The sequence below is a fragment of the Neolamprologus brichardi genome, chromosome 7, assembly GCF_056152115.1.
Source record: "Neolamprologus brichardi isolate AB-2024 chromosome 7, ASM5615211v1, whole genome shotgun sequence".
NCBI classification, from domain to species: domain Eukaryota; kingdom Metazoa; phylum Chordata; class Actinopteri; order Cichliformes; family Cichlidae; genus Neolamprologus; species Neolamprologus brichardi.
In genome coordinates, this window is record NC_142110.1 from 27,394,903 (window position 1) to 27,416,974 (window position 22,072).

At 41.9% G+C, this 22,072-nt stretch overlaps 2 protein-coding genes across 7 annotated transcripts in view; one reads left to right on the plus strand and one right to left on the minus strand.

Moving 5' to 3' along the window:
* On the minus strand, nucleotides 1-19,246 carry wu:fi75a02 (uncharacterized). Of its 5 annotated transcripts, none has more exons than XM_006782215.3 (12): nucleotides 19,093-19,246; nucleotides 8,322-8,458; nucleotides 6,707-8,102; nucleotides 6,192-6,575; nucleotides 5,114-5,582; nucleotides 4,694-5,011; nucleotides 4,578-4,601; nucleotides 4,202-4,379; nucleotides 1,227-1,318; nucleotides 1,073-1,144; nucleotides 815-945; nucleotides 1-692 (listed from the first exon to the last, which is right to left on the minus strand). In XM_006782215.3, exons 3-12 carry the CDS (start codon nucleotides 6,819-6,821, stop codon nucleotides 535-537), a joined length of 1,941 nt encoding a protein of 646 aa, XP_006782278.1. In that variant the 5' UTR covers nucleotides 6,822-8,102; nucleotides 8,322-8,458; nucleotides 19,093-19,246; the 3' UTR covers nucleotides 1-534. The 5 variants fall into 5 exon arrangements, 4 of the variants coding, with proteins under 4 accessions (XP_006782278.1, XP_035769323.1, XP_035769330.1 ...); XM_035913430.2 differs by lacking the exon at nucleotides 19,093-19,246 and adding an exon at nucleotides 9,024-13,040; XM_035913437.2 differs by lacking the exon at nucleotides 8,322-8,458 and having other exon boundaries at nucleotides 1,227-1,315; nucleotides 6,707-6,829.
* Nucleotides 18,828-22,072, plus strand: part of LOC102782775 (UDP-glucuronosyltransferase 2A2-like) — a 19,689-nt gene continuing 16,444 nt past the window's right edge. Inside the window, exons 1-2 of one of the 2 annotated variants that reach the window (XM_035913448.2) lie at nucleotides 18,828-18,947; nucleotides 19,752-20,000. In XM_035913448.2, the coding sequence (XP_035769341.1) occupies nucleotides 19,872-20,000 (129 nt within the window). In that variant the 5' untranslated portion in view covers nucleotides 18,828-18,947; nucleotides 19,752-19,871. Of the gene's footprint in view, nucleotides 18,948-19,655; nucleotides 20,001-22,072 lie in introns of those variants that run through there. The other variant, XM_006782217.3, reaches the window with a different exon arrangement.

The window sequence follows — 22,072 nt, forward strand, 5'->3', positions numbered from 1 at the left end:
GACGTTCTGAGACCAGAAAAACTTTATTGATTCAAAAATAGACTCAGCACACAACATACACACTGCAGGCCTGCAGTACAAATAGTACTGCACATAACTCTACCCCGTACCATAGAGTACTGGGGGTGGGGGAGGAGAGGGGGACATCTTTAATATTAGCAAAAACAAAAACTTAGAAAAAAAAAAAAAGGAGTTAGGTTTTACAGTCCGAGTCACAGGTCTTATCCAATCAGCAGCTTAGTGTCTATAATAAGCCCCACCCTCTTAAAAAGGCTCAAAGGACGTTTTGTCATATTTTCTCAGGTGAGCCTATAGAGGGTATGGTCAGCAGCAGGGGCGTGGCCTTACACACTATAAAAAGATCAAAGCAGGTTCATGTTTCACATCTTCATTGTAACCCAAAACAAAAAAAATCCAAAAAAGCCCGCCCACCACATCACCTGATGGCGTTACTATGGTGACACTCAGTCAGTGGGCATAGTAGCAGCTCAGTTTTTTGGCCTTTTGTTAGCTGATAAGAAGTGATATCAGAGCTCATACATCCAGACCCTGCCGAGTCAGGAAGTCTTCAAGCGCGCTCAGTCGCTCCACCAGCATCACGTCCAAGTCCGTGTCCTCGCCACCATTGCTGTGGCAATGTCGCCGAGCAGCTGCTCTTTTCCTGGGTACCATAGCAGCAGGAAGTCCCGCCCCTAAACACAAAGATTTTTTCTTCAATTTCACAGTTGATGACAAACAGCTAATCAATAATCAGTAACCACTCTATGTGTGCCTGGGACAACCTCCCTAATGCAAACTACATTTCCCAGTGTACCTTGTGGTCTCTTCCTCTTTCTGGGCTGCGTGAAATCAGGAAAGAGGAGGAGCCTGCGCCTCTTCTGCTGGCCAATTAGGAGCAGTGCTCCGTCCTTTTCCCGAGGCTCCTCAAAGATGGTTTCCAGACTTCTGCAGGAACAAGCAAACCATGCTGGGAGATGGAGTTTGGATATGGAAGCATATTAACATAAAGGGCATGTACAGTCTTTACAGAAAAAACCCATCACCTGTCATTAGTAGGGATTTGTAGTCTTACCTGTTGTTAGCAGGGGATCTGTAGTTCTTGTTGGTGTAAATCTCCTCTAGACTGAACTCTTTCTTCTTTATTCTGAGAAAGCAAATGTAGGTCCACATTTGAAATAATGTTGGCACTTTTACTGTACATGTAAGTTTTTAGTTTCTTTCCTGACCTTTTGACCTTTGGTAGTCCCATTGGTGTAAGCAGCATTTCTCGCGGTGGCGCACGCCGGATTCTGATCTGTGAGACCCGTTTACCATGCTGCTGTAAAAAAAAAAAAAATTACTGATAGAGTCCCTGTTATTTAATATTTAACCTGGAAGTGGTCTAGGTCACATTAAGGTTCAACATTATGGTGTGCATGGGGCTTGAAACACTTTGGATAGGATCCCAAGACTTCACTGTAGGAGGCTGACAGCTGGTGCCATGGGCCACCACCTCTGTTCAGTGATGGACGTTCATAGTGGACGTAGATGGCATCCTTTACCCCTCTCAAACTATGTGTGCTCTTAGTCCAAAATATTAAATTTAGCATCTTCAAAGAGTAACCTTTGACCTTTTGGTGTAGGTGTTCAGGTGGGTCCAATGACTGTAGAAAATGACACGACAGCACTTCCTCCCATTGTGCAAAAATGAAGCCAAAATATCCTGCTTCTGGAGGCTGCCATCTTGCATTTTTGGAGCCAGAGTCTACAAACTAGTGACTTGAGGTGGAAGTGGAGCGACTGTGTCCCGCTCCCACCCACACACCCTCTGGATGGGACCGTAAACACGCCCCCCTACACTTTTTACGTAGACCGGCTGCTCCAGTTCATTTGCTGATGGGTTTATCACGACTGACGACTCGTTCAATCAAGGTGAATACAACCACGTCACTGTTACAAAAAAGACACACAGCTTGTCATCTTATAGTTCTACAACATCTACAATCACTAGCATACACACTGTGTTGGAGGCTTGTTGCTAGCTAGTTAGTGATGCTACACACCTGTTACTCTAATAGTCTGTATTTATGAATGATTCAGCACTGTTTAGGTTTTGTTATCCGTTTTTAGACAGCGATGAGATCAGTTGCACACTCCACAGAGGCCCAGAGTTACTGTTAATATCAGAAATGTGATGCTGTCCTTTGAGATTTTAACATAAGACTGTTAGTGTAATGCATGTAAACCTGTTTAAATCTTCAGAAAACTCTACAGCCTGGTAACATGGAAACTTTAGAAATAGCAGGTTTCAGTAGTGTAGTCTAATTTGTTCTTTTCATTTAATAATAGAGTCCATATTATATCAACAGCTACATTCACCCTGGGGAGAAATTAGTGAGGGAGACCATCAGGACCAAGCTGGGTTTCCTGGATCCAGAGGTTTGGAGAAACTTCTTCCTATTCTTTCATCACAGCTGTCCTGTGCCAGATGTTCTGTTGACCCACAGAGAGGCTTCATTTAAGAAAGGCTAAAGCTTGTGGCAGGGATCAAGGAGGACCTCATGATCTTCACCAGCAGCTCCCTCACAGGGAAATCTTCAGAGCTCCACCGTAGGCCTGCCCCAGAAGATGGATAAATCCAGCATTTCATGAACACTGTGATGAGACCTTTGGTTTGTGTAATGTTATAAATACTCGGATACTCCTCAAAGGCTCTGGACTTATATTTAAAAATATATTATCCTCCCTGGTTACTCTGGTATGAATAACTCTGAATCACTTAATGATAAATAACACACTATTGTTATTGTAAAGTAATGCTACTCTTACTTGATTACAATTTTTGAATACTTGACCCACCTCTGCCCCTTGGACAGAAATCAGCGTGATGAGAACTATTGATAATACAAGAAAGAATCTTTGGAAAAAAATTATCTGAGGATAATTTATTTATTTTAGTCTGACCCCAGTTCCATCCACTAACATGGAGGAGGTGGGGTTTATGACCTATCCTGCAGCCAGACACCAGGGGGCGATAGAGACATTTTGGCTTCATTTTTGGGGGGCTGTCGCATCCTCCATGTTTTCTACAGTCATTGGGTGGGTCTCTTGTGTTGTTGTTGGGGGTGTCCAAATTCATGGGCTGCATCCTCCTGAAGCCGCATTTGTAGGCTGATTACGTCACAGCGACGCGACAAAGGCTGTCCAAAATGCAGTCGACAAATGCGCCCTCCTTTTCCCCAAATTTGAAGGATGGGTCGGGTGTGTCCGGATGCGGCCCACCATACCCCAGAATTCATAGCGCGGCTCAGCCAATTCCAGTTTTCAACAATTGCGGCTGCTACTAAGTTTTTAATATTACTCTTATTTCTCTTTCTGGGTCACAAAATAAACTTTTAACATATTTTCAGACGAGAATGTGGGTGTGTAAACTTCAAATATCTGCTCGGTTTATCAAGATATCACATATTTGCAAAAGCGCTCCGACGTTTTCGGAGACGTCTGTTACCCACCAGCTCGATAGCTAGCCGAGAGCTCGAGGGTCACTGAAGCCGCCGAGAACGGCACAACTCCCGGCACATCATTTTCAGATCACCGCAGCCTTTAGCTACTCAGGTTAAACGTAATATGTAAGTCACTTAGACAATCTAAAAATGTTATTGTTTGGCTTTTTTCAGTGTTTTATTTGTTCGTGAGTAAATCGGTTTGGCTGAGATTAAAGTTATTAGATTAGATTAGATATAATAAAACTTTATTAATCCCAAGGGTTGTTTTCACACAGCTGAATAAACGTCAAACAGAAAATTGATTAAACAAAAGTGTGAGATGGTCGAGAATTTACGCCAGTGTCCTGTTGTATTTTAGATAGCAAGGAGCAGACAGCTGAGTTTATTAAACTCCACCGAGACAGCGGTGACGCAAATCTGAAGGCTAGACTGTCCAATTTCACAGCCGTTTACTTCCGGCCTACCCGACCTCCTGAGGACCCGGCCCACGTAGACCGTGGCCGGGTCCTCAGGAGGATGCAGCCCATGATTTTGGACACAACTGTTGTTTGATTTATGCTATGTAGAGATCTGAGGACTCCTCCCTGTGACTTTAGTGTTTAGTTTGTTTTCGCAATTCTATAATTTAATAAAGGCCAACATAAGATAGAGAAACACCCTTTACTATTTGAAATATATATATTTTTTAAATAATAAAAACAAGAAAACAACTTCACCTCTCCATTTGTGCTAAGAAACTCAGAGCTGACTGCTGATTGGTCAGCTGGGAGTGAAGCAGGCAATCCATTGGCTGAGCAGGCAGGCAGGGGCCGGGGTCGTCGCCGTGGTAGGTAGAGGCTCTGAGTGCTGTGATTGGACCTCTGCTTCTGCTGTCGCCAGGCAGAAAAGGCTGGACTGAAACGCACAAGAAGCACTTTATTTCTTAGATTTTTATCCAACTAAGAAACACAAGTTAAACTACTTATGTTAATAATGATGAGGACATTAAACATATTAATATATCACTGGTTAAACTAATTATATTAATATAGACTGTTTAGTTTCACTGAAGAAAAGATTTATTTGTATAAATGAAAAGTTAAGATTCATTACCTCAATATTAGCGTTTGAACATAACTGTGAAGATGAAACAGAAAGACGCCTGTTAAGTAAATTCTGTGGTTTAAAGATTGTTAATTAGCCTCATTTAAAAACAAAGTTCGACCAACCAGTGGTCGCTGCTCAGGCTGGGTGGGGCTGTCCAGTCCTTCAGGGACCGCTGCGGACTACAACAAACTCCACCCCTCACTGAATCCAACATCATTTCCATGGCAGCTGCTGGCAGGGGAAGCAGAGGGGCTGGGCTAACAGAATAAGAGGCGGAGCAAACCCTCAGGTGGAAAGCAGCGCGATTGGAAGATGGGGCAAGGGGCTGTGTGAAGCCTGAAAAACGCCACTTGCCAGAAGGGACAATGAATAGTTCCGATTGGCTGATGGTCAGACTCTCAGCTGACTGGAGGATATACAAGGCATTCTGGGAGGACAAGCTGCAAGTACAAAAAAATTACAGTTAAATCAGCTAAAATGGATTAGCAAAGCCAAAATCTGCTGTGATTGGCTGTTACATCATCGGCCATCACCCCCCTCACCTGTGTTGCATCAGCGGCACTCTATAACCGTTCTTCCTCACAAACACATTGATTGCCCTCTCTGATTGGCTGGAGCCTTCGGTCTCTGGTCTTTTGTTCTTCCCTTGGCTTAAGTTACACAGCGTGAGTGGCTCCCCCTTTTCACCTCCTCCTCTAACGCAGACAGCCATCTGCCCCACAAAGCGCCCCTCTGCCTCTCCCTTCACCTTCTCTTCTTTCTTTTCTGGACAAACACTGATCTCTCCTTGGTGGTTCTTCCTCCTCCTCTTCTTCCTGCTCACTGTCTCTTCTTCTCCTCTCCTCCTCCTTCTCTTTTGTGATTGAATGGAACTGGAAGAAAAAGGAGACGAGGACGACTCCTCACTATCGGATGATGATACTGATGATGAAGAGGATATGGTTACAAGTGGCAGAGGCGGGGTACTACAGGAAAAAGAGGAAGTGGAGCTGGACGCAAAGACAGATGGCCCTGAAAGAAACAGGAAACAAGAATTACTTTTTGTAAGTAGATTATAACCCTTTAAAGACCTGCAGGAACCCTCAACAGGAACCCCCAGAAACTCTCTGACATCTGAACACTCAAAGACCTACATTAACTGTCAGAGACTGCCAGAATGTGCAGGAAACCTCAGAGAGCTAACTTAACGCAGGAACTGTGATAGACCTACAAGAAGGCTCAGAGACCTGCAGGAACCAACAAAGGGAACCCCTAGAAGCCTGTAGAAACACCCCTCAGGAACCTCCAGAGACCTACAGGAAACCTCAGAGAGAGCCCCCAAAGACTTGCAGGAACCTCTTGAGACTTCCAGGAACCTGCAGGACACCTCTGAGACCTGAATGAACATTCAGGAACCAACAGGAACAACCCCCACCCTTGAGACCTAGGAACCTGCAGGAAACCTCAAAGAATTTGCATGATTCCCCAGAGCCCTACCAGAACCTGCATGAAATCTCAGAGAACTAGATGAACTTACAGGTACCTGCAGGAACCTTATTAGAACCCCACTAACCTTCCGAGACCTGCCAGAACCTGCAGGAAACCTCAAAGAACTTGCAGTAACCCTCAAAAATGACTCACCAGTCGAACATGATGCTCCTTCTTCTTTTTGTTTCTGGCTGTTCTTCTTCTTCCTCTGCGTCCTTCTGCTCCTCCTTTCCAGAGAATTCAGACGACGGCCAAGAGATGCTAGAGCTCCTCGCAGGAGGCGTCGTACCTCCATCCGGTGGCTTGAGAGGAGTCGAGGCAGGAGAGCGGCGCAGGGGCAACAGGGAGGAGGAGGGAGAGGAGCTAAAGTAGATAAAGAAGAAGCTGGAGGAGGAAGCGGAGGAGTTGAAGGAGGAAGGGGGCTAGCTAAATGTAGAAAAGGAGGAGCTGAACAAGGAGGAGATGAAGACGGAAGAGACATGGTTGAAGGACGAAGAGGAGGATGAGTGGCTACTGGAACTGAAGGAGGAGTAGGAGCTGAGGGAGGAAGTGGAGAGAAAGGAGGAGAAGAAAAAGAATGTTGATGGGGAGGAGTAACAGAGGAGGAGAAACAGGCTGTTAGCCTTTGTAAATCATCAGGAAATAAAAACACAAAAACAAATGCACACCTGATTGTGTGTCCTCATCCTCATCAACCAATGGGAGAACATGGGGCGGAGACATCACCACTAGGTTTTGGCCCCTGCCGTCACTCTCGATTAGTGTAAGCGGTCGAGAGAGCATGGTGAAAACTGCCAGAGAGAGACTAATGAATACAAGCAGAAATTATGTTTCATGTGACACAGATCAAAACTTTGTAATGATGTCATTGTCCTGAAAAATGAAAATATAAAAGATAGACAACATGGCTGCACTTCCTCCCATTGTAGAAAAATGAAGCCAAAATTTCCCAGTTGTGGGAGCTGCCATGTTGCACTTTTGGAGCCAGAGGCTGTGTCTCAATTCAGGGGCTGCAACCTTCGAAGGCTGCATTTGTAGGCCAATTACATCACAGCAACGCGACGAAGGCTGTCCCAATTCGAAGACTCCTCCAAATGCAGCCGACAAATGCGTCCTTCATTTCCCCAAATTTTAAGGATGGGTCGGGTGTGTACTTCATGGCTTATTATCATCAACAGCTACATTCACCCTGGGGAGAAACTAGTAAAGGAGACCATCAGGACCAAGCTGGGTTTCCTGGGTCCAGAGGTTTGGAGAAACTTCTTCCTATTCTTTCATCACAGCTGTCCTGTGCCATAAGTTCTGCTGACCCACTGAGAGAGGCATCATTTAAGAAATACCAGGAACACTAAAGCTTATCGCAGGGATCAAGGAGGACTCATGATCTTCACCAGCAGCTCCCTCACAGGGAAATCGTCAGAGCTCCACCATAGGCCCGCCACAGAAGATGGATAAACCCAGCATTTCATGAACACTGTGATGGAGACTTGCTTTGTCTAATGTTAGAAGTATTCAAATACTCCCCAGAGGCTCCAGACTTTTACACAAAGATGTTATATTCAGTCCTGTAGAAAGTTATATATTTAAAAATAAATTATCCTCTCTGGTTAATCTTGTATGAATGACTCCGGATTACTTTATGATAAATAACACACCATTGGAAAGTTTTTAGCTCAACATACAAGTGACGACCTTTGACCTTCATCAGGTTTTATTTAATTGTGTCAGAGAAAATCTCATATGCTCTTCATGCAGCTGAGTACATCAAGTGTTTAAAACAGAAACTGTGCAGGTCTGAGATCAGCAGCTCCCTGAAACACCAAACTGAGGTCCTGTTAATGCTGATGTATAGTGACACAGTTACATGGGTGATTAATCCTTTTGTCTTTTTGTCTTTAACTTTATCAATAAAACAGCAGCAGCTTTCACTGACAGCACATGTGGTACCTTAACCTTTGTACTGTTTTCATCAGTTAATTTTGCAGTTACTACAAAGAGTGAAGATATAGGGTGATCTGTCTGCTGTCACTGGGTGGTGCTGAGGTCTGAATCTGAGGGCAGCTCCTGTAATCACAAAGAGACCAGAACCATCACAAACTGAAATATAAAGTTTCTCTCAAATCTGAAATAAAGCTGATCCTTCTGCCCCACACACTCAGGATCTGAAGCTCTTCTCTTACATTTTTTCAGTTCTAAAGTTCTGCTGACAGCTGACATATGAGCTGTTTATTAAAAAAAGGACAAATCCTTATATACTAACACATTTTCCAATATAATGTTTACCTTTGAGTCGCTGGTGCTTTTTAAGTGGAGATTTGCTAAGATGAGATGATGGAGCAGGTTTCAGTCCTGGTTCAGTCTGCTGTTGCATCGTGGTCACCAACATACGGACGTGTTATCAGCAGTGTTTGAGCTGCTGCCTGAGTATTGGACAAATATTAATACTTTAAATTATTTCCCTCAAAGGATGTAAGCTGTAAGCAGTACTGCAGAAGTAACTTTGTGAAAAATATCTCATTTAAAATCATCCAGACTGTTATTTTAACCAGAACATTTGAAACAAACCTAGTAAAAAAAAAAAAACAACTTTAACTTAAGCTGCCAAATGGCTGTAGTTGGTTTCAGTACAGGGCTTTGCTATTTTCATCCATAGTTAATGATTAATGAAGGGTTAAGGGTCCAAGCTTCTTTATTTTTTTTTTAAATTTGGGGTTACTGTCCTTACAGATGTAGCAAGAGACAGAAAACATGCTGCTGTTTGCACATATTTAATAATCGTAATAGTAACGGTAGTTGGTGACTGAGCGGCCTGGTGCTTTTATGATTTCTTTAGTCAGGGTAAATTCATTCACCTGCACGGATTAGCTAAACGAACTTTACAAAACAAGTTTCCCCAACAGCCGAGTGCTCATCTTAGGTAGCTAGGTCTCAAGACCTAGTTACGGACATTAGTTACAGATTAGCTTACAAACACGTTTAACTTACCGAAAAAGTGCAGCGGGGCCTCGGGTCCTTCTGTCGGGTAGTCCAGTTTACTGAAGAACACCTCAGGCTGTCAGTTTGAAACAGTCGGTGCAGTTTTGTAACGTAAACACTGGCCCTCCTCTCAGATCTATCTGCCTTTCCCGAAAGAGATACATAAGTTTCTCCGCTACTGCAGCTGCCAGTCAAAGCTGTTATGATAAAGTTCCACCCCAATTTAACAGCATTATGGTAGTAATTACAATCAAACTTATGAGTAAGGAGACCCCTAAAAAACAAATCAGAGTCATGAAAACTACTGATAGTGGAAGAAAGCATTTTTGGAAAAAGTTTATTTGAGGAGATTTCTTTTTTAATTTTAGTCTGACCCCATTCCCATCCACTAACATGGAGGAGGCAGGATTTATGACCTATACTGCAGCCAGACACTAGGGGGCGATAGAGAGATGCTTCATTTTTGGGAAGCTATTAGGTCGTATCTTGACGTATTAGGAGAGATCTTGCAGCTGTGTCTGTCCTCCATCCATCACAGCACATCTAGAAACAACAGCTATACTCAGAGCTGGACCAATCAGCTCTGAGTATATTAATGATAAGAAGCAATCATCAATGTAGCTCTGATACTGTAATTCAACACGGCAACAGGTAAACATACGTCAGAGGCTCAGTTTAAATTCAGAGGACACGCATCAGTACTGACTGAAATCAACTGTTATCATCACAGACTGAATAAAGTTTGATATAAATCTGTCTGTGCTCATCGTTTAGAACAGATGAAACTGAATCCTGGTTTGGCCTTTGACCTTAAATGTCAGTTGATGTTGCAGTGATGCAGCAGACTTGAGATCAGTTCATGAACATTTCATTTCATCATTATTCACAAACACTGGCTGTTTTTCAATATTTGTACTTGTGTTCCTATGGACTTGTGAAACGCCATCAGTTGTATTTTTCCAATAGAGATTGAAAATGTGATGTCATTCAGGGGTAAAACCGCAAAGGATCCTGGGAACTCATGGCAAGAGGTACTAGCGCACACAGGCTTTCAATTTAAATCAGTTACACAGCGATAAAAAGAAACACAAAAAATGGCAAGAAGCTGTTGTATTATTAACTGCAATAGCCGGTCGCATGACAGCCACGGGAAGCCGACGGGTAAAGAGATCAGTTGTTATCGGATTAGTCTTTTGTTGTAGTTATTACGTCATTTTTCTTAACATAATTGGTAATATAGGTTACAAGCAAGTCTGGCGCTGAACAGAAATTGTCGCGCTATGCTCCTTTGTTTATTGTGCATAAATAGTGAATTGTCCTGACAGAATATTGCGTTTCGCTTCTGTTATTACCACGGTACATTGACAAAAACGTATACTTTTATTCACAGATTAAAACAGGTTTTTTGTATCACTAATTGCACAGTAGGATTACAGCATACAATATTATTGTCACTGCTACATTTCTGTAATGCGTACCAGAAATGATTTCCACTACTAATTAATTACCGTTCAGCTCAAAGGTCCTATTAATAAACGGTTAACGAATGTGTATTTATGAAGACGATTTGTGAGACTGGTAAACTTATGATACGTACGATGGTCTATCGTTCTACACGGTGCATTTCAAGGTCCTGTACCCATCTGTCAGTAAACTGTACCTGGGCTTGTTGCAGTGACCTGAAGTTACTAAACTTCACGAGTGTATGCACTCACTCCAAGAACCGTATAATTATAAATATGAGCGTGGTGAAAGTTGGGCAGCACGCTAACGTCTTTTGTCCACTCTGTGTGCTCGTAAGGGTATAAACCTTTCACTCGTTTGATTTTTTTCCTCGTATCTTTTCTTTGACTTTTCATCAAGTCTGTCTTTGTACGGACCGGCATTGTTCTCCTTCGTTTTGTACATAACTTTTTTGGGGGGGCAAAGAAAAAGCAAGAAGGTATTGGAACCGGAGAATGAACGTTTTGCGGAGCTGCAAATGCTTGCATTTGATGCGGTACTTGGATTGTTTTGCCACGAGTTCCCGGCATGCAATGCGTGAAAGTCACGTGGTCTGTCAATCTCTATTCAAAGTACGCATCAAGTCAAGTACGCTAAAAATGCCTAAATGTGTTTTTTTGCTCCGCCCATTTTATCAAGCATTCTTAGTGATGACTTGTGTGGACTTGGTGCAACGAGTATCCCAGAATGCATTTCGTATGAAACTTAAACAGATACAAAGATACAATACCAGATACAAAGTCCTGGTGTTTTTACCTCATTTGAGTCCCAACTCCTGAGTTTAAGCTGTCTCGTGGTTCTAATTATAGTCATCTATCGTCCACCTAAATATAATGACTTGTTTATTTCGGAATTTTCAGACTTCTTGACATGTTTTATCGCTCACTATGAAATAATTCTTATAGTGGGAGACTTTAATATTCATCTGTGTTGCGAGGATAAACCCCTGGTCAAAGATTTCTTAAATGTAATTGATTCCTTAAACTTCACACAATTTGTGTCTGGGCCAACACGTAAGGGCCACACCCTAGACCTTGTCTTGGGCTACGGGCTGAATGTATCAATGACTGAAAATTGTGTTTTACCTATCTTAGACCACTCAGCAATTTTATTTGATATTTTAATCCCTAAATCTCCAGCTTCTGAGAGGGGAAAACTGCCCCTCAGATCATCTCGTTATATTAGCCCTGAAGTATTGCTTGGAGTTAAATTACATCTACCTGATGTGTCGGACCCTATTTTTACCCAGGAGTTATGTGTGGACACCTTGACTGCGAATCTTAATAATACACTTCTTGAACTACTGGACTCTGTTGCCCCCGTAAAGAAGTTAAAATGTCAAAAAAGGAACCCTATGCCTTGGCTAAATGAGGAGCTCTTGAACTTGAGAAGAAATTGTAGAAAAGCAGAGCGTCACTGGAGATCTTCCAGACTAGAAGTATTTCTCCAGGCTTGGAAGGACTCACTGTCTTCTTTTCAATCAGCGATGTCGAAAGCAAAAGCAAATTATTTCTCAAATCTCATCATGAGTCATAAACATAACTCAAAACTCTTATTCAACACAGTGTCGCAACTTACAGAGAGTAAGTCAACTCTCTGCTGTTCTAATTTGATAGCTCATGACTTTCTTATGTTTTTCAGAGACAGGGCTGAAACACTTAGAAATCATATTACTCCCTCCTCAAGCTGTTCATTAGACTACTCGGCTGCTTTGCCTGTTGGTGTTGATAAACTGTTCTCTGACTTCAAGGTTATCTCTCTGTTTGGATTAACTAAGGTTGTAAAAGCAGCTTGATGTACAACCTGATCTTTGGATCCTCTACCAGCCTGGGCTATAAAGGAACTGTGGTCAGTATTAGGACCCTACATTCTGTTTCTTTTAAATACTTCATTGACGACTGGAGTCTTCCCTGAATGTTTTAAATCAGCTGTGGTAGTGCCAATCTTGAAAAAGCCTGGACTGGATGTTGACATGGTCGCAAACTACAGACCCATCTCACATCTGTCTTTTTTATCTAAAGTCTTTGAAAAAGTGGTTTTTAAGCAGCTCACTGAGCATTTGTCAACAAGCAATCTGTTTGAACCATTTCAGTCTGCTTTTAGACCAAATCACTCCACTGTTTTCTATGTACCTGCTGGCTCTTGGTGTTCTTTTACGTTCTTTTAATGTAACCGTTCATTGTTACGCTGATGACCTGCAGCTTTATGTTCCTTTAACCATTGGAAATTGTGCTGAAGTCTCTAAACTAGAATCTTGTCTATCTGCAATTAAGGGCTGGTTATCGGATAATTTCTTGCTCCTAAATACTGATAAAACAGAGTTGATGGTCATTGGGCCACACAAATTTCAGCACTTGTCCCAAAATTTCATCTTGAGGATTGATGACAGTGTCATAAATTGTAGGGACAAGGTAAAAAACTTGGGTGTGTGGTTCAACATGGTGCTCTCCTTTGAATCTCATGTAAAAGAGATAACAAAGACCGCCTCTTATCATTTGAGGAACATCGCCAGAATCAGACAAGTTTTGTCAAGCGACACTGCAGAGGTCGCATTTGTGTCCTCACGTATTGATTATTGTAATGCTCTTCTTTCTGGGCTACCAAAGAAAAGTTTTAGAGGTCTACAGATGGTGCAAAATGCAGCTGCTCGCATTTTAACAGGAACTGGGAAATTTGAGCACATTAGCCCTGTACTGAACTCTCTTCATTGGCTACCTTGTCAGGTTCGAGCAGATTTTAAGGTCCTGCTGCTCACCTACAAGGCTTTAAACGGACTGGCACCTTCATACCTCTCTGACCTTTTACATCTTTACGTTCCATCCCGTGCTCTACGATCTCAGGACTCTGGCCTTCTAAAGGTTCCTAGAGCCAGAAAAAAGCCAATTGGAGAGCGTGCTTTTTCTTTTCGTGCCCCGTTTCTGTGGAACAACCTCCCTCAAGCTATTCGGCAGGCATGCTCTGTGGAGGTTTTTAAAACTAAGCTGAAGACACATTTGTTCACCCTATCCTACATGTCTTAATTCTATGGCTTTTAGTTTTGAAATTTTTACTGTTTTTAACTTGTATTGTGTCTTTTACCTGTATTGCTATGTATCGCTTTTATTTTATTTTTTTCATCTTTTTAGTTTCAAATAGTTGTACAGCACTTTGTTTGAAAGCACTTTATAAATAAAGTTATTATTATTATTATTATTAAAAGCAGCAATGATGGTGGAAAGCGGCTAAATCTGTGAGGAAAGTTTAATATATTCAGGGGTGCACATAAGTGGTTCGCAGGTGCGTATTCGCTGTCAAAATAAAAGACACGCACGAGATAAGAAGTTGCAACGCGCGTTTGCGTACATAAGATTTTCTGGAGGAGGACACACATTTGTTTAGAACTCTTAAAGATGTCGAAGAAGCAAGCTCCTTTAAGCAATTACTGTGATGTTCCTCCACCTCCAAAGAAATGTCAGAAGGAGTCCGAACCACAAAAGAAGCGCTTATTCTCGGAAAAGTGGTTGCAGGAAGTGAGCTGGCTTCAAACAGATGATGAACGCACAGAGATGTGGTGCAGAATGTGCCGTGAAAATCCCACTCTAGCGGACAAAAACAGTGCTTTTATATGTATGTAAATGCGCGTTGCAACTTCTTAGCTGGTGCGCGTCTTTTATTTTGACAGCGAATGCACACCTGCGGACCACTTATGTGCACCCCTGAATATATGACTGGTTCTGTGACACGAAATAAACTTTTAAGATATTTTCATGTGAGAATGTAGACATGTAAGCTTCAAATATCTGCTCGATTTATCAAGACGTCACCTATGTGCAAAAGTGCTCTGATGTTTTCAGGCAATGTAGTCACCCCACCAGCTGTCAGCTGACTGGGAGTTGAGAGTCACTAGAACCAGTAAGAACCCCTGACTCCTGGCACACTGTTTTCGATACTTTTCAGAATATTTTATAAATCCCTGAGGAAATTGTGTGGTTACAGTCGCTCCAAGATAATAACAGTAACAGACTGAACTAAATTAAATAATACCATATATTACAAAGTTACAAATATAAGAAAACTTTAAAACTTTGTTATTTTCACTGTAGAGGATGTCCAATAGGGTGTAACTATTGGACTGTGTACTGTAGAGCAGGGCGATATGGCCAAAAATATTTATCACGATATATATTTGAAAATTTGCGATAACGATATAACTGACGATATAATTCATGCGAGACAAAATACAACTCCACAACTTTACTAGCGCAAAAAAAAAAACAAACCATCCATTTATTCTCACTTAAACAAGCAGCTGTTTTTATGTGCATTAAAGCTATATAAAATTTTAACAGTGCAAATGCAAATTCCTTGCTGAAAGTTTAACCAAAAGGCATTTTGGGCCTGAGCATAACCATGTATAATATCCACTGAAGTTAAAAAGAGGTGCTTTGCAACATTCAACTGCAGTGTGCCAAATAAAAAAAGTCAAATACGTATTTTTCGGACCATAAGGTGCACGGGGTTATAAGGCACATTAAGCAAAACAAAGCATTCAGATAAATCAAACTTTATTCAACTCATTCTTCTTGCTTCCTCCACTTCTGTACCATTGATTCATTAATGCTGTATTCTATCACAGCTGCTCTATTCCCATGTTGTTGCAGTATATTAATGGCTAACCTTCTATTGTGGATGGATTATCTCAGTTGTTCTCCTGACTGAAGTTTGGTCCGTTTTGTCTCTAACCATCAGGAACCTTCACGTTAACTTTTATCGAGTGGAAAAGTGTTAGCGTTCATCCTCCAGCTTCACTGTTTATGTTATGCTAACACAGCTGTGTCGCTAGCGATCACGTAGCACATCATTAAATACCAGCTAGCCCAACTTCAGTAACCCTACAAACGTCACTGCTGTGTAGCTTCCTGTCTTCATTTATGTTGGAAGTGATAGCAGAGCTGTACGTTTGAATTTTTTCAGAAATCTCTCAGTCAGAACATGCTATATCATGCTTAGATAACTACCAAAACTAGCGAGCTAACTTCTAACTCCGTTAAACATAATAAATTCTGTTTTCATGGATGCCTGGATGTTAAACTTCATACTTACACCTGGTAAAGCAGCAATGCTGATCGTTTTATTAAAGATGAAAGAATTTAGACAGTTTTTTTTTAACTCTCAGTGATGCTGCAGTGTTCGTTTGACTTTGGGACCTGAAGCGGACGGAGTTTAGGACCCAGATTTCCGAGCACCTTCGTCTGATAAATTCGGCAATAACGACGGCCCGCTTGCATGTTCTACAAAATGCTTTGGGGGGTATCTGACGGACAAACACCAAACCAGTTCCACATCACTGAAGTGGCACCATTTTTACAAATCAATTCTGGTTCATCCCTTTCACTCAACGATCCGCTTTCTCCCTTCTCATTCTCCGTTACCGCCATGCTTTTTCGGACAAAAGCTAAGCTCTCCTTGCAACATGGCAAATTGAACCTCCCCCACCCTCATTCAGATCTGGCGTTTGGAACTATTTTGGTTTTCATGTGACGTATGACCCTGAAGGTAAGCGTGTCATGGACTAAAGTAAAACAGTATGTTGGATGTGCCAGCAATGCTCAATTACATGGGTGGGAACTAGTGTGTTAGCGCAGTTAGCTCGTTAACGTGTTGGCCGTCCAGCCCCACGCACGGGGCGATCCGCGGTAGCTCGTTAACGGAGATGTGCCGTGTTGTGGCGTTAACGTCATTTCAACGAGATTTACGCTGACAGCACTAGTGGGAACACAACGAATATGACTGCACATTTACTCCGACATCATCCTAGTGCAAAGACAAGTGGAAGCAGACAAAAACAACAAGCACGCATGCTACAAACTTTACCCGAGTCATTTAGACAGCCGTTAGCACATGATTCTCCTTATGGGGACCTGACATGTTTAATATGCTGCTGAGAATATAGCCCAGAAGAAGCATATAGTATAGCTTTTATTTTGGAAAGAGCCATTTCTCTGTAATAAACTCTCTTTTCCAAAGATGAGTGATTCCTCAATCAGATACAGGGCTCGCAAAATCGCTAGCCCGACGTCCCAGGGCTAGCGATTTTTCCAGTCGGGCTAGCCCTGCCCTAGGGTAGGAAGGAAAAATATATGTCAATGCTTTTGCATTCTTTCGGAAATGTAGCTGAGTAATTATGTCATTGGCATCGGTGAGCCACTGTCAATATGTGACATATTGAAATCACGTTTGAATTTGCGCTTGTTTTTTGCTTTCACTTTGCAATCGCGTGAACTGTGTATAGAGAGCGACAGCACCGATTGGTGAGTGATGATAATTTGCGCACCAATTCCTCTGACATCATCTTATCAATCGTTAGCTTACTATGCAAACATGACAAGTGAAATCTCCTGCAGCTTAAACATGTGAGAGGTTGATCGCGCAGAGAATCGCTGAGCATTATGTGAGTGCGTGTGTAAAAGCAGCAGGATATATATTTTAGTTCTGCTGAGCCAAATAAGACAGGTCAGGGTGAAGAAATGACAGCCAAAGAAAAGCTTACCACAAAGTGGAAAAGTTATGACAAATCAGACTATAAGGCAAAAAGAAAATGCAGCTTTATGGTTTCATGGACAAAAGAATTTCTGTGGCTGCAATATGACGAGTTAAATAACCAGGGCTGCACATAAGTGGTCCGCAGGTGCGCATTCGCTGTCAAAATAAAAAACGCGCACAAGATAAGAAGTTGCAACGCGTGTTTGCGTACATAAGATTTTCAGGAGGAGGACAGACATTTGTTTAAAACTCTTAAAGATGTCGAAGAAGCTCCTTTAAGCAATTACTGTGATGTTCCTCCACCTCCAAAGAAATGTCAGAAGGAGTCTGAACCACAAAAGAAGCACGTATTCTCGGAAAAGTGGTTGCAGGAGGTGAGCTGGCTTCAAACAAATGATGAACGCACAGAGAGGTGGTGCAGAATGTGCCGTGAAAATTTAATAAATGACAAATTAAAAAGGCATGAACATTTTTTTTTGTATTGAAAAAATATCGAACCGTGACACCAAAGTATCGAACCGAACCGTGAATTTTGTGTATCGTTGCACCCCTAGTGTTTATATACTACCAGATAGGGAAAAATATGGCGACAGTGGGAATTTCACTTAAGCGAGAGAATGAGACTCGCTGTCGTTTGGATTTTATGAGGATATCAAACAAAATGTGGTAATTTGCAAAACATGCCATTAAACTATTGCCACGTAAGATAGCAGTACCACTAATCTATTCCACCAGCTGGAAAGTCATCCACTGCAAAATTAAGAATGTTTTAAACTCTGCACATGAACGTCTCCCCTCACACCAAAGAAAACTTTAGATAAGCCAGCTTTTATATGAGCTACATATCGGCGAGAGAAACAAAGAAAAACTGCACGGTAAGCCTGATTCCATGTTATTGTTTATCGAACGTGAAGTATATTTATGGTCTTCTTTTGCAGCTGGTTCAGTGAATTTTGGTCGGAGCGTGACAAAACTTGCAGTTTTGGAATCTGCGAGATCTCTGCTTTTAGACAATGTGCCATTTGCTTGGTTACATGAAGTCGAGTGAGTTCGTAGCTTCATTGTTTGTGGTTGGGCACATTTTGTGAAATTACATGACTGCTCATTTAATTGTTTGTCATTTTCGCTGTGTTTGGTGGTTGTAGAAATGGTTTGTATTCTAGCTGAGATTCCGAGGTTTCTGTGGATACCACACATGCAGCTATTTACGTTAAAAAAATAAATAAATTCATGGAGGCTTAAACGGCAGCTCACCCCCTTTGTCCCCGGTACCGAGGGCGCTGGTGGCTCAAGACATATCACGATACACACACACATATATATATCATATTATATTTTCCTCATATTGCCCAGCTGTACCCTGAATGCATGGCTGACCCTCCATCAGAGAGCACAGGTCACATGACCACCGCCCGTTTGAAACAACCTCTGATTGATCTGATTGACCTTCTTGGTTTCACTGATAATCTCCAATTGATCCATCTTCCCCTGATACTTTACCTGCCATTCTGCATACACTCCACAAATCACCTCACTGTACCTGTCAGTTGAATTACACTTTATTCATACAGCCAAACAGGAAGCTTGGGTAATCAGAGGGAACTCACCTGTGAGGTTACCGTGGGGACAAAGATGTCCCCTTCAGGATTAAATGACCGCACTTACACTTAGGTCTTAACTGTAAATGTAAAGTTCTATTTTGTGGTAGTCTGATGAGCAATCGGCAGGTGGAATACAAATAATGAGATGTCACAGCTTCACGTTTTCTCGCGAGACTTACAGAACACCCAGAAATATTCCTGTTACCCGTTTTCAGTCAACTGATTAACGGCTCCCCTGACGTTTTTCTATTTCGTCAGAGCGGAACTCATGTGACGTAAGATCAAGGGAAGTCACGAGGCGGGAACGGTGAGGGTCAAAGTGGGAAAAAACGAGATTTGGGGAAATTAGTAAAGTGTTTGAGCTAACAGCGGCTAGCTGCGTTAGCAGGCTTTACTGTGATGGAGGTTGTCAGCCCGGGACAAACCGAGACATTTTTAACCGCTGTGTTTACCTGGCTTTAGCCCGGCGGATCCTTCAGGTTCCGTTAAGTCCTCTCAGATCCCATTTTAGTCGGTTAAAGGGAAATGCGGAATCCGTCCGCCCTGTCCACTTTCGGAACCTCTGTTTGCACCACACAGGTCAACAGGAAGCTAGCAGCAGTTACACCGAGGAACTTCCGCTGGAAACTTCAAAATAAAAACTCTTTAAAGAACAGGAAACGGCTGCAGTATGGCGCTTTGAGCTCTCAGATGTATTGTCTTTACTTATCATCCATTTTAAAGCAGATCAGAAAAAGTGTTCATGAAAGCTGCAGTGTTGAGTTTCTGCAAGAGTGTGTTTTCTTGTACAGTCTGACTCTTGATATGTAATATTCTCACAGACTGAGAGATGAATATGAAGCTGCTCAGGCTGTGGTTAAAGTTTTATTCTGTGATATGTGTTACTGTGTCATTTTACCTGAGCTGACTCTAAAAACTGTGAGTGAGGTCCAGCAAGGCAATGGATAAACAGGTTTCTGTGTTTGCCTTGAAGCAGGCCAATCATGCTGTCCAATCAGAGCTCTCACCTGTAGCTGACCTTTGAGCAGATTGGACTCTGGACATGCAGTTTCAGTCTGACTGGATTTGCTCAGAAACTCAGGATCTTTTTGTTGTTTCACACATGATGCAGGTTTCCACGTCTCTTCCTCTTCTTCTTCTTTCCCTCACCCTCCTGCTCCTTCATCCCGTCTCCCCGGTACATGGTGGCCATGTTCTGGCATTTCCGGGAGAGTTCAGCCATTGGTTGAACATGCGGACCATCATAGAGGAGCTGGTGAAGAGGAATCATTCTGTCACCATCTTAGTGCCCGATGCATCGCCGTCTGTCAACTACAACAACAGCCGCGACGCTGCCAAGTTCAACTTCCTGGTCTTCAAGGTAACACTGGCGTTTATACAGCGTGTTTGTAGTCACCCAAAGAAGATCCCTGACAATCACTGACAATCACTTCCATGGATATTAGTGTCCTTTGAACACTGCTACACATTAGTTAAGGGTTTGTAGTACCTCCCATGAAAAGTTTGATCATCAGACACTTTCACTTTCTTTGTCTGGAAGAAATCATGTTTTTTCTCAGATAACATCCATTCATTAATTTTATTAACTGCGTATCTAACTCAGCATCACAGGGTTAATTTCAAGTGGAAAATAATGTGTTGATGCACTCAGGCTCTCTGCATCAATTTTAGATATTTATTGTTATCTTTTCTCTGTTGCACTCTGGGGTGTCACAGTGCTGAGGTCTGTTAATATTTTGAGTCTTGGTTCAAGTTTTGATTTCATTATTTTTCTGATGGCAATTTTCCTAGAGGCTTTGAATATTTGTGATATTGCAGAAGTCCCAATCTTAATTATTCCTAATAATTGTAGGAATTTTTCCTGTAGTATGCTGGTACCTGTTTTTTGTTCAAACTTTAGCCCACTGTGTGTTTACAGTCCTGTGAGAAGCAGATTAAAAGTGTAAGTTCATGACAGCTGTGAGGGACCAAGCAGCCAAAGCATAGAGGACACAGGAGAAAAAAAAGTCTTCAAAAAGGGTTTTCTTCATTTTAACCTTCAAAAAAGTTCAAAAGACAAAATTCAAAAACATAACTAGCAGGCCCATAAAAGAGGCCAACTAAATATAACTCTACAAAAAGTAATTTCCAGAAACTTAAACAAACAAAGTGGACACAACTCACAAACTGACCTAGATACAAAGACAAGAGGGTAGCTTTTATAGTGGTTTGGCCAAACCATTTACACACAATAGGGGAAAATAAAAACACATACTAATATTGACTAAGCACAGAATAACATAAGTAAACCTAAAACACCCCTGATCCTGATAAGCACAAAGTTGGCCCTGCTGAGCAGGCATTTTGTTCTCAGGGTCCTCAGCCAGGCCTTTTGCCCAGACAGGAAACAGCCACCGCCCAAAACCAGGTAACTCAAAGAAAGAGAAACATAATTAATATAACAGAAAACATTTTTAGAAAAACCACACAATGCTATTATGCGTGCGCCTCATAAAATCAGTGTTCGGTTTAAATAAAATGATTAATGAATTATATTAATGGAAAAAACTGCAAACCAAACTAATAAAGTGAACAAATGGACTGATATACCCATGTGTGGCTGATGCCATCACAACAGCACAATTTGAAACACACTGAACAAATATGGCTGAAGGGATTTCAGGAGAAATCATCTTCTCTCTGAAAAGAACATTGCAGCATGATTTATGGTTGCAAAGCTGCATCTGGACAAACCACAAGGCTGCTGGATGTCATGGTCTGCAACCTGCTGCCCAGCATTCTGTGTTTTTGGGTTTTAAAGTTCTGTTAAATTGTTTACTTAAGTTTACATTTCATGTATTAGTCTACAACTTCTGTTATATCCTTTGTTGGTTGATTTTGGTATTTGTCGTAATCTTTTATTTTGAGTCCTACTAGTTTTTGCTCCATTCTTGCTTATAGTAGCTTGCATTGTATTCCTGATTTAGTTTGTCCTGCCTTCCCTGTATTCCCCATGGTTAGTTAATGTTTTGCCAGTCTCTGTGTTCCCTTAGTATGTTGCCTTCCTCTGTCAAGTTGCTTGTATTAATTTCATTAAGGTGATTGTGTTTTCTCTGTTTAATTATTACTTCCTGTTTTACTTTGAGAGAATTTGTGCTCCTTGTGCTTTGCTTTTAGTTTTGCTTCCTTTGTCTAGTCTGCTCTGATTTGGTTCACCTGTGTCTTGTTCTCCACAGCGGTCTCCACTTCCCCTAATCACCCACCTGTGTGTGTATTAGCTGTGTCCCAAAACGTAGGCTGCATCCTTTGAAGGACGCGGCCTTCGCGGTCTACGTGGGCCGGGTCCTTCGAAGACCAAGAAAGCCAGAAGTGCGAGGCTGTAAAATGGGACGGTCTAGCCTTCAGATTTGCGTCACCGCTGTCTCGGTGGAGTTTAATAAACTCTGCCGTCTG